General features: G+C 45.2%; 1 protein-coding gene across 1 annotated transcript in view; it reads left to right on the plus strand.

Annotated features, from left to right (window-relative positions):
• The window catches only part of LOC135912771 (monocarboxylate transporter 9-like), a 120,576-nt gene that overhangs the window by 40,788 nt on the left and 67,355 nt on the right, over positions 1–12,433 (plus strand). Inside the window, exon 2 of the mRNA XM_070532849.1 lies at positions 4,438–4,690. Within this exon, the coding sequence (XP_070388950.1) occupies positions 4,471–4,690 (220 nt within the window). The 5' untranslated portion in view covers positions 4,438–4,470. The remainder of the gene's footprint in view (positions 1–4,437; positions 4,691–12,433) is intronic.

A 12,433-nucleotide genomic window follows, 5' to 3' on the forward strand; every position in this document is an offset into this window, starting at 1 on the left:
TACTTAATTTAAGGTGATCATGGCCTCCTCTAAAGTCAGACTTTATCGCCTATTCTGGCAGTGCTTATTACGCACACAAACGTGACAGAGCTCTGCACGTAGGAAAACGTGGTGGCCAAGGGAAACCTAGCTTTTGGGTAGTGGTGCAGACGTTACCGGAGAAAAATGTGCTCGTGAGCTGCTGGCAAGTGCATAAGTCTGTAGCTTACGAAGCTTATTAAAATATCCTTTGAAAGGAGCGGGTAAAATGGTTATCATTCGTACAAGATTCTTATATAATGCGATGTTTTCGCTTAGCGCCCATGGAGTCTGTTATAGGGACGATGGGAGCTGACACAGGAACGAGTTCGTTTTGCTGGTGTTTGAAAGAAAGCTGGCGACACTGACTACTTCTTGACTTCTACTGAAAGACGTGTTAGCGTAGTTATAGGAGTAGTCGGTACAGCACTGTGTACCAAGAACACTACCTATCAACGATTCCTCCGATCGCTACCGTCAGCGTCATGTCGGTGTGAGTGTTGTGCTTGCCTAGAGTTAGTACGGGACCAGAATACAAACCTAAGCTAGTTGGGGATCGGCCATTACAAAAAAGCAATGCAAAAAACACCACTGTGTTGCTTCAGTCTTTCTTGTGATTAGCATTCTTAGTATTGTCAGAGCACTTTCCTTACAGCTATCGAACCTCACCAAACCCATGGGCTGACCCCCAAGATCTTGCGCTGCCTGTAAGCTTGCACCGATTCCGAAGGTAGCGCAGTCTAAAAATGTGGGTTGTTTCCGTGGACATGTGGCACTGGTTAAAAGTCCTAGGAGCCACTGAGTCTGTGCCCAAGGATGGACACCCTTATATGGCTTTCTTGTCCTGTTTTCACACTTTTTTCTCATGAAGAGTAAGTGTGGCGTCTATAAGCGACAGCGGTCATAATACTACTACTACTACTATAGATAATATTAATCAATGAATTGATTACCGTGCTGAGGAACAATGCTAACGTCTGAGTGCTGGCACACACACATATATATACAGAAATTTTATTACCGTGCTGAGGAACAGTCCTAAGATCTGAGCGTTGGCGCACGAAGACATGAATTCAAAATTAAAAAGCAGCAGAATACAAGTAAAAAACAATATAATAAACAATCACACTTTCGCCGAAAAGGCGAAGCATCGATTGCGATAGCAAATTAGTAGACATCCATAATAAGTAATGATAGTCGTTGTATCGACTCTAAAGACTTATAAACGCTCCCAAACTAAATTAGCAGGCATGCTGCCAGCGCACTCACGCAAACATCACACTTCATGACGGCGGTCACTCGCTACCCAAACGCTGCCGTGAGGAGGCGCGGCAGCATCAGCGAGTGAAGTAATCTTCGTGCTGCCTATCGCTTCCACGGAAACTGAGCGGCAAAGCAAAGCGCACCCAATGCTACGAGCCGTCGGCACACCTAGACTCTGGCCCGAAACAGATCACTTTCAAGACCAAGCCCGCTTTACAATGCGCGGCCGCGCCATAATGATTTTCTTACGACGTACATGCTCCACCCGTCCACCTCGCCCTCTCTCTGGTTCCTTGCGCGCGTTGGAACGCTGCGCGCTTCCTCCTCGTCCCGCTTTCCTCATTTGCGCGCGCTAGATTGCGCCGCAATCATCGGCTCACCCTCGCAGGCTTTCACTTGCACATACACTGTACGGCGCCGCTACGATGTTGTCGCCCTTGCGCAACATCACGGCGATGGCGAGAATGCGCTTAGAGTGCCCACATAATGTGTATGGCAATATTATCATTCGGGAGCAATTTGGAGAAAGATTGATGGGAGTGAACACATGCTCATGCAGTGTATAGCGACGAAAAGTAGGATACCAAAGGAGTGCCCTAACAGGCACTATGATGTACTGCTATCTATATGCAATCGGTATTTAAAGATAACACCAACTGGTCCAGCAAAAGATTCCGCTAGGCTTCGTTTATCGTGTAGTGGGCTCTTAGGTTTGCGTATATCAGCCTTGAAACTGGACTGAGAAGGGAGCACGAAAACGGTCACACAATCACAGGAAAGTACGGTTAGTTCTCAAATAATGGTAAACGCATCAAAAATTGATATGAATGCGCTTCATCACCAGTAGTTCCTCATCCTGAGTCCCGCCATTGCCCAATACGTAGAAGCTGCCACAACAAGCTCATATCTACCAGGTCAAAACATGGTGAAGTGATCTTAATGACTCCCTCTGACAGTCGTACATCGCTACAGCTTTTTGACAGACACACTTATTGACTTGAAGCTCTAAATAAAATGGGAACAATGGAGAGCAATCACAAGGAACAGACGTATTGCGTGTGCAAATTTCTTTCCATATAAACAAAACAATCTACGCCTTCGTGACTTTCTGCAGCAAGCTAGGATAATTTTTCTATCACATGAAGCTACAACTCTAGGTTTAATTTTACGACGAAGCCGCAGACACTAGCAAATATACGGATGCCGTAGTCACAAAAGCGACGCCGGTGCATGCGCAGCCGTCGGCACCACCATTGTTGTGAAGTTCCGCTTGAGAATCAGAGTCAGAATTTATTATGAGAAGTTGGGTCACATCACAAGTATTTAGTATGTAGAAGGAGGTCCCATTGTCCAAGACTGTATCGGGACCTCCTGTACAATAACAGTTATTATAGTTAACATATCAAAGCAGTAGTAGCATATAATAAGGCAGAATACAAGCAACACGAAAAGAATGGTTAGAGAAAAAATAGAAAATTGATTACAAAAACAACAAGCTTTAGCATATCTCATGGTAGCAGGAAATAATTGTGCGGGAAGAAAATACCGACAGTTTATATACAAAAGAAAAAAACAAAAACGAGAAAAACCGAAAAAAGGGAACAAAAACCGAAGGCAGTAAACCTTGTCGTTAATCTGTCAATAATAAATGCATTTTCGGTTCTCCGTTAAATTGTGATAAAGATCTTTCTTTTTTTTTCATTATCAAAGGAAGAGTACTTCATAGTGATAATGTGGGGAATTATATGTTCTGTTTGCTACAGTTAGGGCGCATGTTTTGAGGGTCTGACAGTTACAGGTTGTTCATGCGAAACTGCAAATTTCTTAATTGTTTTTTTTTATTCCATCACCGTCCCTCAATAAACTTACGCCTAGTGGGTAGGTTCCTCTCTTTCGGTGAATTATTCAATAAATGATATTTAGCATCCTAAACCAACAAAACGGCTTGAAGAGGTAGCGTATTGAAGACGTTGTGTAGAAGAAAAGAACCCGCAACCTGTCCTCAGGAACAGAGCGCCATAGCCACTAAGCCACCGGGGTGGGTTTCTATCTCTAAATTTTTATATTTCAATCAGGTGTCCTCACTCTGACGTGCCCGCTATTAAGAAAATTTCAGAATAGGGAGCAGCTTTGTTGATAACAGCATAACAGCGTTTCAGACTATAAAAAAAACTCATAACACGTTGTCGTATTATTGAAGCCTTAAGAAGTATGATTGCATGGCATTGTTTTCCGTTCCAGTTTTAATTCCTGCAACTTCCTCAGGGGTTTGCCTGTTTCAATTTGCAATGGAATTAGACCATATCAAGTTATCTCGTGCTTCCAGCGTACCGATCTCGAAGTCACGTCTCGCGTAAGAAACTTTAGCCTATGCGAAATCAAGAAGCTTACTGGAGCAAGTATCACCCGTGTGAGATGCACAGCTCAACCAAGGAAAGTTTATTCAAACCTAACTACTAAGGTAATCTTAATTTTGACGCATATGACAAACACGCAACCTAAAGCGCATTTAAAGACAAAGCTTCATGTGAAAATAAACACCCCGATTGAACGAGGGACAAAGGAAGCTAACAAGAGGGGCTGTGGTTTCGTAGCTCTCACACTATGGCACGTGTGTCCTGCCAACACTAGGGCGATTGGATAGGCTGCACGACTGCACAAAAGTCTGCCGGAACGAACCGTAAATAACAATGTATACAGCGAGAATGACATAAATAAACGAAAAAAAAGATCGCTCATCGTGTACCGAGATCCGCACGCCAGTCGAAAAGTGCGACCGGCAATGAATGACTGCAGGATCGGTGAACATCTGCATGCAACGGGCCCACTTTACAGCGAGCTTTTCTAGACACTCCTTTTTCTAGATTCTAGGTTCCGATTCAGTGTATTTTCCTTTACGTGATCTGTCAGATAACGCGATACAGCTGCGGCGAGTAGCCTGCCTTCAATGCCGTAAAAGTGCACTCACAACACCGGCATGAGCTCGCAGGCAAACACCAATCACGGAATCAGCGCGTACTCTTTAGGGCGCTGGATTACGATTGTCTGCTCTAGAAAAAAAACTGTCATTGAGCAAACGGAATGCATTTTCATGTATACAAGTTCATAAGCTATACAAAATGTGAGCTTCTCATTTAAACTATCACTTTGTTCCAGGGGTCCTATGCCAAAGGAACAAAACTCGACGTTATGACAGCGCCTAGATTCAGCGACAACTCTCCGCGCTCTCGAATGCTCGGGAAGAACAAATGGGTCGTTCTGGGAGCGTGCTTCGCCATCAATTTTATCAGCAGTGCCCTCTTCAGGAATGCGGCGCTCTTCTACCCATCTATCATGGACACGTTCCTGGTAACCAGAGAACGGGCGGCATTACCCCTATTCGTCTACGGAGGCTGTTTCCACCTTGGAGGTACGTGGAGACGATATCAATTTCGTTGCCGCTACGAAATCATTTCCTGGTCATCTTCCCCACGCACATTTCTCCTTTGATACTTCACAAACATAATTTTTATGCGGCCGCCACCAAGCGAAGTTTTCATAAAGCAAACCGGAGCGCGTTATAATATAAATGTTTGTAATAAGTCCATGCTCCTTTTAAAGGGACCATAAACGAACTTATTGACTATGTTATGCCCAAGCACCGCTCGAATTCCGGGAAAGTTGGAACAAATTTTTGACACATATGTTGGGTCATGGAGACTACGATTGTAAAAAGAAAACATGTTTCTCTATTACAGCTTAATCGCTGTATTCCTTAATTATGTAGTGCTGGCTTTTTTAAACTATCAACATCTGGAACTTTATGCCAGTATATTCACAACACACTTTCCCGTGCTTCCATTAGCATTTTGTGGCATCGAACTCAGTCTACCAAAACGCATACTTTAGGCATTACAGGTTAACACAAGGTACATCGATAGATTATTCGGATAGGTTAGTCGGATTATTCGATTCGGAGTCTAATATAGCTTGTCTATGTGTGTGTGTGTGCGTGTGTGTGTGTGTGTGTGTGTGTCGAAAAAATATTAAATATGTGGCGCCTTCACGGTTTTGCATTTCCGTTCTTTTGTCGCTGCAAAAGCTGTTCTCGCTAGTAATGACGAATTCGTTATTACAGAAGCATAATATTTACATCTAGCATGACGAAATATTTTCGTTTAGTCTCCGTTTAGAAATAAAAAGCAGATGCCCCTTAAATCGCAGGCTACAAAGTTGTCTTGCACTATCTGGAAATATGCGGCGGTTTTAAATACGAATCTCCTTATTATATTGTACTATTTGATCCAAATGTGAAAGGAAAAAACATCAGTAGGAATTATTTTAGGCTCATAATTGTGGTTCGCCTTGAGGCTGCGGATATGGACGCTATAGGCTTTAAGTGCTGGTTTCTCAAAATAAATTCCTGCGCACGGCATATATTGCTGCTCCTTTTACTTGAGGATGCCCTGAAGTGATTATTCGTAACTATTTTACAAGCTTGTAAGCAGGGAGGAGGGAGCCTGTATACCAATCTATTTGTCTGGCACTCCCAGTATTAGTGAAGCTTTCTCTTGTGGTAAATATTATGTGATAAAATCCAGCACTGCAAGATTTCGATTTCAAAATTGAGAATACAATGGAATGAATGAGCATTTTGCGGCAGAATTTTTTTTAGAAGCGTGTAATACTAATAGAGACATAACGATCGCTATCATTAAATTTCCCATTCCTCCGCGACACGTGTCCTGTCAGCTGAGCCGACGCCGGTAGCAGTGCTGAGCCCATTGCTCTTTTTTCGCTTTGTCGTCTTTTCTCGGAAAATTTTTGTCACCCTTCAACTTTGGCGCCTGAGGAAAGGAGCCGGAGAGCGTCAGAACAGCTGTCACTTCGGGCATGACCCAACCATTGCTTCTCGTTTGCTAGAAGAATTGAGGGGTGCAAATGCGTGCCTGGGGTTTTGCTGGCGGCTAGCTCTTGATCGAGAACATTCTCCCAAATGGCTGGCTTCGTGGGCTGCCGTGTGAGGCAGTGACGTCATAGAAAGAGTTGGTAGAAAAGCCCAGAAATCTGAAGGTCACAGCGAGAGACAATTTGTGCGACATTGTGTGCTTATGCAAGATTAAGCCTGTGCAGCGTATTCTGCGAGATTCCGAGCATTCCAAGTTTCTGAAATAATGCGCGACAGTTGTTTGAGCATGAAGCCTGGAGACGGAGCTTCTTCGTCTTTCTTCGTCTTTGTCACGTGCACCTATGGAAGTGGTACATGATACACGTAGCCTTCCTAATTAGAACGGCAACAGAAATGACATTAATCTAAGTGAGACGGGTGTCGTCCGCCATTTTATTCCAACTTCCTCCTCCTCATTTCTCCCCTAGCCCATTTCTCCATCTTCTTTCGTGCGTCCAGCGCAGACCGCTTCACTCTTCCGGATTTCTTTCAATTACACCTCCTGGGGTAATACTTGAATATGTTTCCAATAGCGGCGCACTCCGCTTGGCCCGAGGCTCCGGCGTACCAGACATTCTTCAATATTCCATGCTGGCATGCAGTCTGAATAACTTGAAATGGTCCGCAAAATTTTGAATTTGAAGGCACAGCTCCTTTCCTTACAAGGACATAGTCTCCAGGCTGTATGTCCGGTATCTCGCTACTATTCCTTTTATCAAAATTTCGCATCATGCGGCGCTTGTAGATCTCCTGTTCTTTCACAGTTTTCCTTACTTCCGCAAGTCCTAAGTTCTCTAGGAGACCTAGCTCACTATCTGCAGGAAGTATGGGAGCTGTACCCGACGTTACAAAATGAGGGCTGCAGCCTAAACCCCTGGTGTATGATCTGTTGTGATGTTTCACAGTGGCCTCGAGACAGCACTTCCAGCCACAGGCAAAGTCTGGATACATCTTCAGATACTGTTTGACGTGTCGTATGACACGTTCCGCTAGGCCGTTTGCTGCCGGGTGGTATGGAGAAGAATACTTTATCATTATGCCGTGCTCCTGGGCCCACTTTGATAATTTGGCACTCCGGAAAGCCAGCCCGTTGTCGCAGACGAGCGTCTTTGTGTGTTTAAAACGTTCAGCTTAGAGGAGATCTATTGCGCTGTTTGCGTCTTCTTTGCCAGCTTTAGCCGCAATCGTCCTTGTGCACTCATCGATGGAGAGCAAAAAAGCTTGCGTTCGCTTGACTCCTTCCCCCTTCTTTTTGAGCTCCGCGCAGTCCAAATGAATTACTTCGAACGGGACGCTTGAATAGACCTGTGGCGACACACTCCGCGCATACTTCTGCGCACCCTCCGTCTTCTTATCATCTGGCCCCGCATAACACAGCTGCACGCTGGACTGCATGGTTGATAAAACATAGCGCCACCGCCACGTCACCCGAGGTATGCGTCACCGACGGTGGCTATAAAAACAGTCTGCCTGGTTGAGAAAGACCGCCTTGTACCTTCCGCTACTGCGACGAACCTAGCGTTCGTATGCCCGTCCGCTGCCATCGTTAGTCGAATAAAGAAGCGTTACGTGTTTATGTTGGGATTCGTCCTTCGGCAAACACGACATCGCACTGACCTCCTGTTCTTTCCTGTCATGCGTCCAGCGCAGACTACTTCAATACATAGAAATAACGAAGTGATGGCCATTCTCTGAAACTGTCGGGCTTTCATGCCTCTCGGGCATCATTGTAGTTCACAAAAATTGGCTCGACTTCCTAAAATTACCTGTTAGTGCTGTTGAGCCATTCTTCGTATACCCACCGTCGTGCGCCATGAAGACCACGACTTTCCTGTACCACTTCGGCAGAATTTATTCGCCATTGTCGCGGAGCTTCACGAGATCCTTGTCACCATCCTGCTACAAACGATGCCTTTTTTTGTCACACGAGAATGCGAGCCTAATATAATCACATTTTAAGGAGAGGTCAGCCTGCACGATGAAGAGGACATTGCAACATCATCTCTTGGGGTTACCTTGGCAAACTCTCCTTTGGGACCACCCAGCTTAAGCTAACTTTTTTCGCTTCGGCCTACTTTCAAGTTTCTACCACCTTTCTTTTTAAAAGCGACATGCATTAGTCGATGATATTGAATGGGAATTTCCGCCGGAAAGCTTGCACAACCGTTGTTTTTACAGGGGCCCTGAAACAGTTTTTTAACTAATCTTGAAATTACACAATTATTAAGTTACACTGCCTCAACAATCTTCTACTGCAAAACATTTCGAGTAATTCAAATACAAGCGAATTTAGACGCAGTTATCTGACAAATGAGCCGCCTTCTTACTCGCTTCATTTCTACTAGCGCGCTGAAAGCTACGCAGAGGAGTCGGCAAGGGTGCGTAAGAAAGCAACGCCCCATTTGCCCCACACAAATGTTGAACGTCTTGGCTTGTGATGCCACTGCGACATTGCAAAGAAGAGGGGAAGTGATTTGTCAATGCATTTGATATGGGATAATGTATTCCCTGCTGAATGCAGTGCAACAACATCTTGCTCACATGCTAACAGTTGCCTCGTCAACATATCGGTAACGTTTCCAAACTATGTAGAAAATGTCTTTCGGGGGCACGATTAGTTTTATAAGAAAGTCTTAAGATTTGGAAGCATGTTCATAACGTCCCTCTGCAGGCTCTTTTTGAGAACAAATCAAGCAACCAATTCTTGTGAGCTCGCTGCTATTCGTAAACGTAAAGCAACGGCAGCCTAGATCAGAGAATGAAGCCCGAAACAGATATTTACTTGTCGTGCGCCGTGAGCATTAGGATATGAAAATAAGAGATGCAACAGCATAAAAAGCGAAAGAAAATCGTTTAACTGAGCTGAGCACAACTGTCACGGCGGGCTGTGTTCTCGTGAAAGGTCTTTTGGAGCGCTAGAGGACGTTCAAACAAATGAACAATCGATTCTATTAATGTTGAACACGTTGTCAGTCAGAAGCTAAATACGCGTGCTTATCACATTTCCTTTTTTCGTCTTTTTTTGTTTTGTTTTTTTCGGTGGGGCAGGTGCGACGGCTGCGAATTGGCGTGTCTATCAAAGCGGCATTTTTGTGCCTGATGTGTCAAAGCTGTCAAGTGATTTAAGAGATTTGCGAGCGCCACTCTATAGTTTCAGGGATGGGCCGTTGCGGCGACCCACAATGTAGACAAAAGAACACGCAGAAGACGAAAGTATAATTGAGGAGACGAGGTGAAGAGCAGTATATATCCAGCTGGCAACATCTGCATGCGATTCATTAAAGTAGAGCGGCCCGTACAGATGCCCTGACCCAGGGTGCCGGACTGAAATGATTTCCGTTACGGTTTTAGTTTCCTTCCGCTGAAAAAAGGTCCGTTCCGGTTCTGCTCCCGAACGACAAAAATTTTCCGTCACAGTTCATAGCGGTTTTGGTTGGCATGCAGAAACATTTCCAAGTGAAGTAGCGGTAAATACATATTTTTCTCCATAAATAAATTATTAAGTCTAAGATCATGCTCAGTGCCTTGACTCAAGCCACTGATCATAATCTCCGAAGCAGCACGTCATCGGCTGGCTGTGAGACAGCTGTTCTAATAAAAAGAACTCAAGCGAAAATAAACGAACGATAATACTTGGGTAAAAAAGGTTGTACCTGTAGAAAATGAAACGGCGAGCTATTCAGCGTGCAAGCCTTGGGTTTTGATACGATGCTGATCTGTTAGTGCACTGAGTGCCAGGCTTAGATTAGTGGAGCACTCGGCAACCGGCTATTTCTCGCGCTATCCCTGCCTTAGATACGCACTTATGCAGACAACAGGGATACGTACGCGCAATTTGTGATAACAATTCATAATTCTGATGCCTGACGTCGGTTGCTCCGGATTGCCGGCTTTCCCACTGAACTAAAGTTGATCAAAAATATTTCTGTTACACTCCGAAACAAAGTATTAAACAACTTTTTGGTTGCGTTTTCGTTCCCGGCAAATATATTGTTTGCTTTTTGATTTCTTTCCTTTCCGTCATACCGCCATAACCATGATTTTGCTGATTCTGTTTGGAGTGGCTCAGAAAAATTGGTTCTGCTCTGGGCCTAAAATAGAGGAAAAGGGGAACTGATGGGCTCGTGTTTGTTAATCGTTGCGAGATAAATCCAAAAAACAATGAAGCCAAGGAAAGCGTCTGGGAAATTAACTGAGGTTTAAACTGGAATGTCGAAAATGATAAAGAAAATGGTCATGGAAGTCTACGACAAGGTAACGTGTCATCGGCGGGAACCGAACCCACAACCTCCACATTACGCGTGCGTAGCACTACCGCGTGTGCTACGGCGACGGCAATGAATTTCTTCACGAATTCGGGTATTTGGCTAATTTGGGTATGTTTACTAGATCGAGCCCTAGGACTGCTAGCCAGCGCCACTCAGAGCCCAAGTGGGCGGATGTGCAACATCCTTTTACAGTGAAAGCTGTACAGTCTAGCCCGGTTATAACGAAGCCACTTATAGTGAAATAGTGGTTATAACGAAGGGATTTCAATTACCCATTTCCCATTTTTACATTTTCAATACATTTTGGGTCTGGTTTTAGCGAAGTAAATAAGAGTGCGTAAGCGGATATAACGAAGATATTTAATACCAACTAAAAAATAATCTGTCAATCAACACATTCTTGCGTCGTTCTTCTTGCGTCATTCTTGCGTTCTTGAGGCGATTTTTTCCGCGAAAATAAGAGCAAAATTCGGCTGACGGCGTCCTTTCGTGGCGTCGTCTGCTCTCCCGCGAAGCGAAAGGTTGCTTCACTGCATCGCATGGCACGCCGGTAAAGGTGATTTTCATCGCAAGCGGAGCCTGGAGGGATGTGAAGCACCTGACCATCGCCCACTACGCACTACGCGGTAGTTTCGTCCCCAGCAGCAGCGTGGAGGCGACGCCTGCTGGGGACGAAACAACCACGATTGACGTCGCTGCAACCGCTGATGCTGCCGCCGCGACGGCCTGGTTGGAGCAGCTTTGGGATTCCGCTAGCGACTAGAACCTTGTGCCTGCGGGTCGAAGCCACATGGACTTCGTGTTCGCCGACAAAGACCTTGTTGCTACTGAGGACTTCACGACTGAAGAAGTTGCCGGGAGTGTCATGGAAGAGACCTTGGCGGACAGCGCCTCCGACAGCCAATGCGACAATGCTAGTTGTGCCCCTAAGCCGGTCACCTCCGCAGCGGCCATCGCAGCTGTTGACACGCTACGGATGTACCTCGGGAGTCTGGAGTTCGACCAGATCTTTGGTTCGCAGTTAGATGGTGTGGAACCCGCAATCCTGAAGTCCGCACTCGTGAAACGTGTTCAGGGGACGCCGGACCACTTCTTTCAGCGGCAATAAATCGGTATCCCCATGTTTGATTTTTTTTCATAGCCCACATACTGTAAATAGCGGATATAGCAACGTGATTTCCGATTCCCGCAGACTTCGTTATAACCGGGCTAGACTGTATATGACCAACCTTCCGTAGTTTTTTTTTTCGCTTTTCCGGCCATAGAAAAAAATCATAATGTGGGGCAATCTTCGTGATAGTGCAGAAAAGGTCCAAGCTCAATGACACATACCTGTTTGGGCTCAGGAACCTTCCACATGTATGAGAGCCTGCTGTCTATCCCTTCTAGCTGCGGCTCTTGCGGTATCACCTGCGTTGATTCGGAGATGTCTTCTTTAAGGTGGGCTGTCCACTCATCAAAGTCTGTAATGGTTCCTATGTCCCTCTCTTCCCCTATTTTCCTGAATTTCACCCAATCAACTACTTTGAGTTGATTACCTCTGCGTCTGTCAGGGCCTCCATTGAGCCAGATTTATATTATGGAGTGGCCGCTCCGCAGGTCTTCCTGTAATTTAGCCATCTCATTCACTATATATTCTTAACAAAGGTGAGGTCTGGTATGGAGTCATCAAAGACGCGCTGTTGCCTTGCCTTGTGGGCGCTGCTTTGCCTGTGACGAGGATAACACGTTCCTGTTGGGAGTTGAGCCATAGATTTTTTGCTTGTGGTGTGCAGGTATTTGCATCCCCATGTGGTGTGGGCGGCGTTAATGTCCCCACCTATTATCACCTTCCGGTCACCCACTATGTTGAGCGTGCGTTTGTATACTGTTAAGAATACGCGTCTGTTCAACTTTGGACTGCTGTATACGTTTATAATAAATATAGTCTTTTTGTCTTCATTGATGGTATAATTTC

This window comes from Dermacentor albipictus, chromosome 2, assembly GCF_038994185.2.
Source record: "Dermacentor albipictus isolate Rhodes 1998 colony chromosome 2, USDA_Dalb.pri_finalv2, whole genome shotgun sequence".
In the NCBI taxonomy this organism is placed as follows: domain Eukaryota; kingdom Metazoa; phylum Arthropoda; class Arachnida; order Ixodida; family Ixodidae; genus Dermacentor; species Dermacentor albipictus.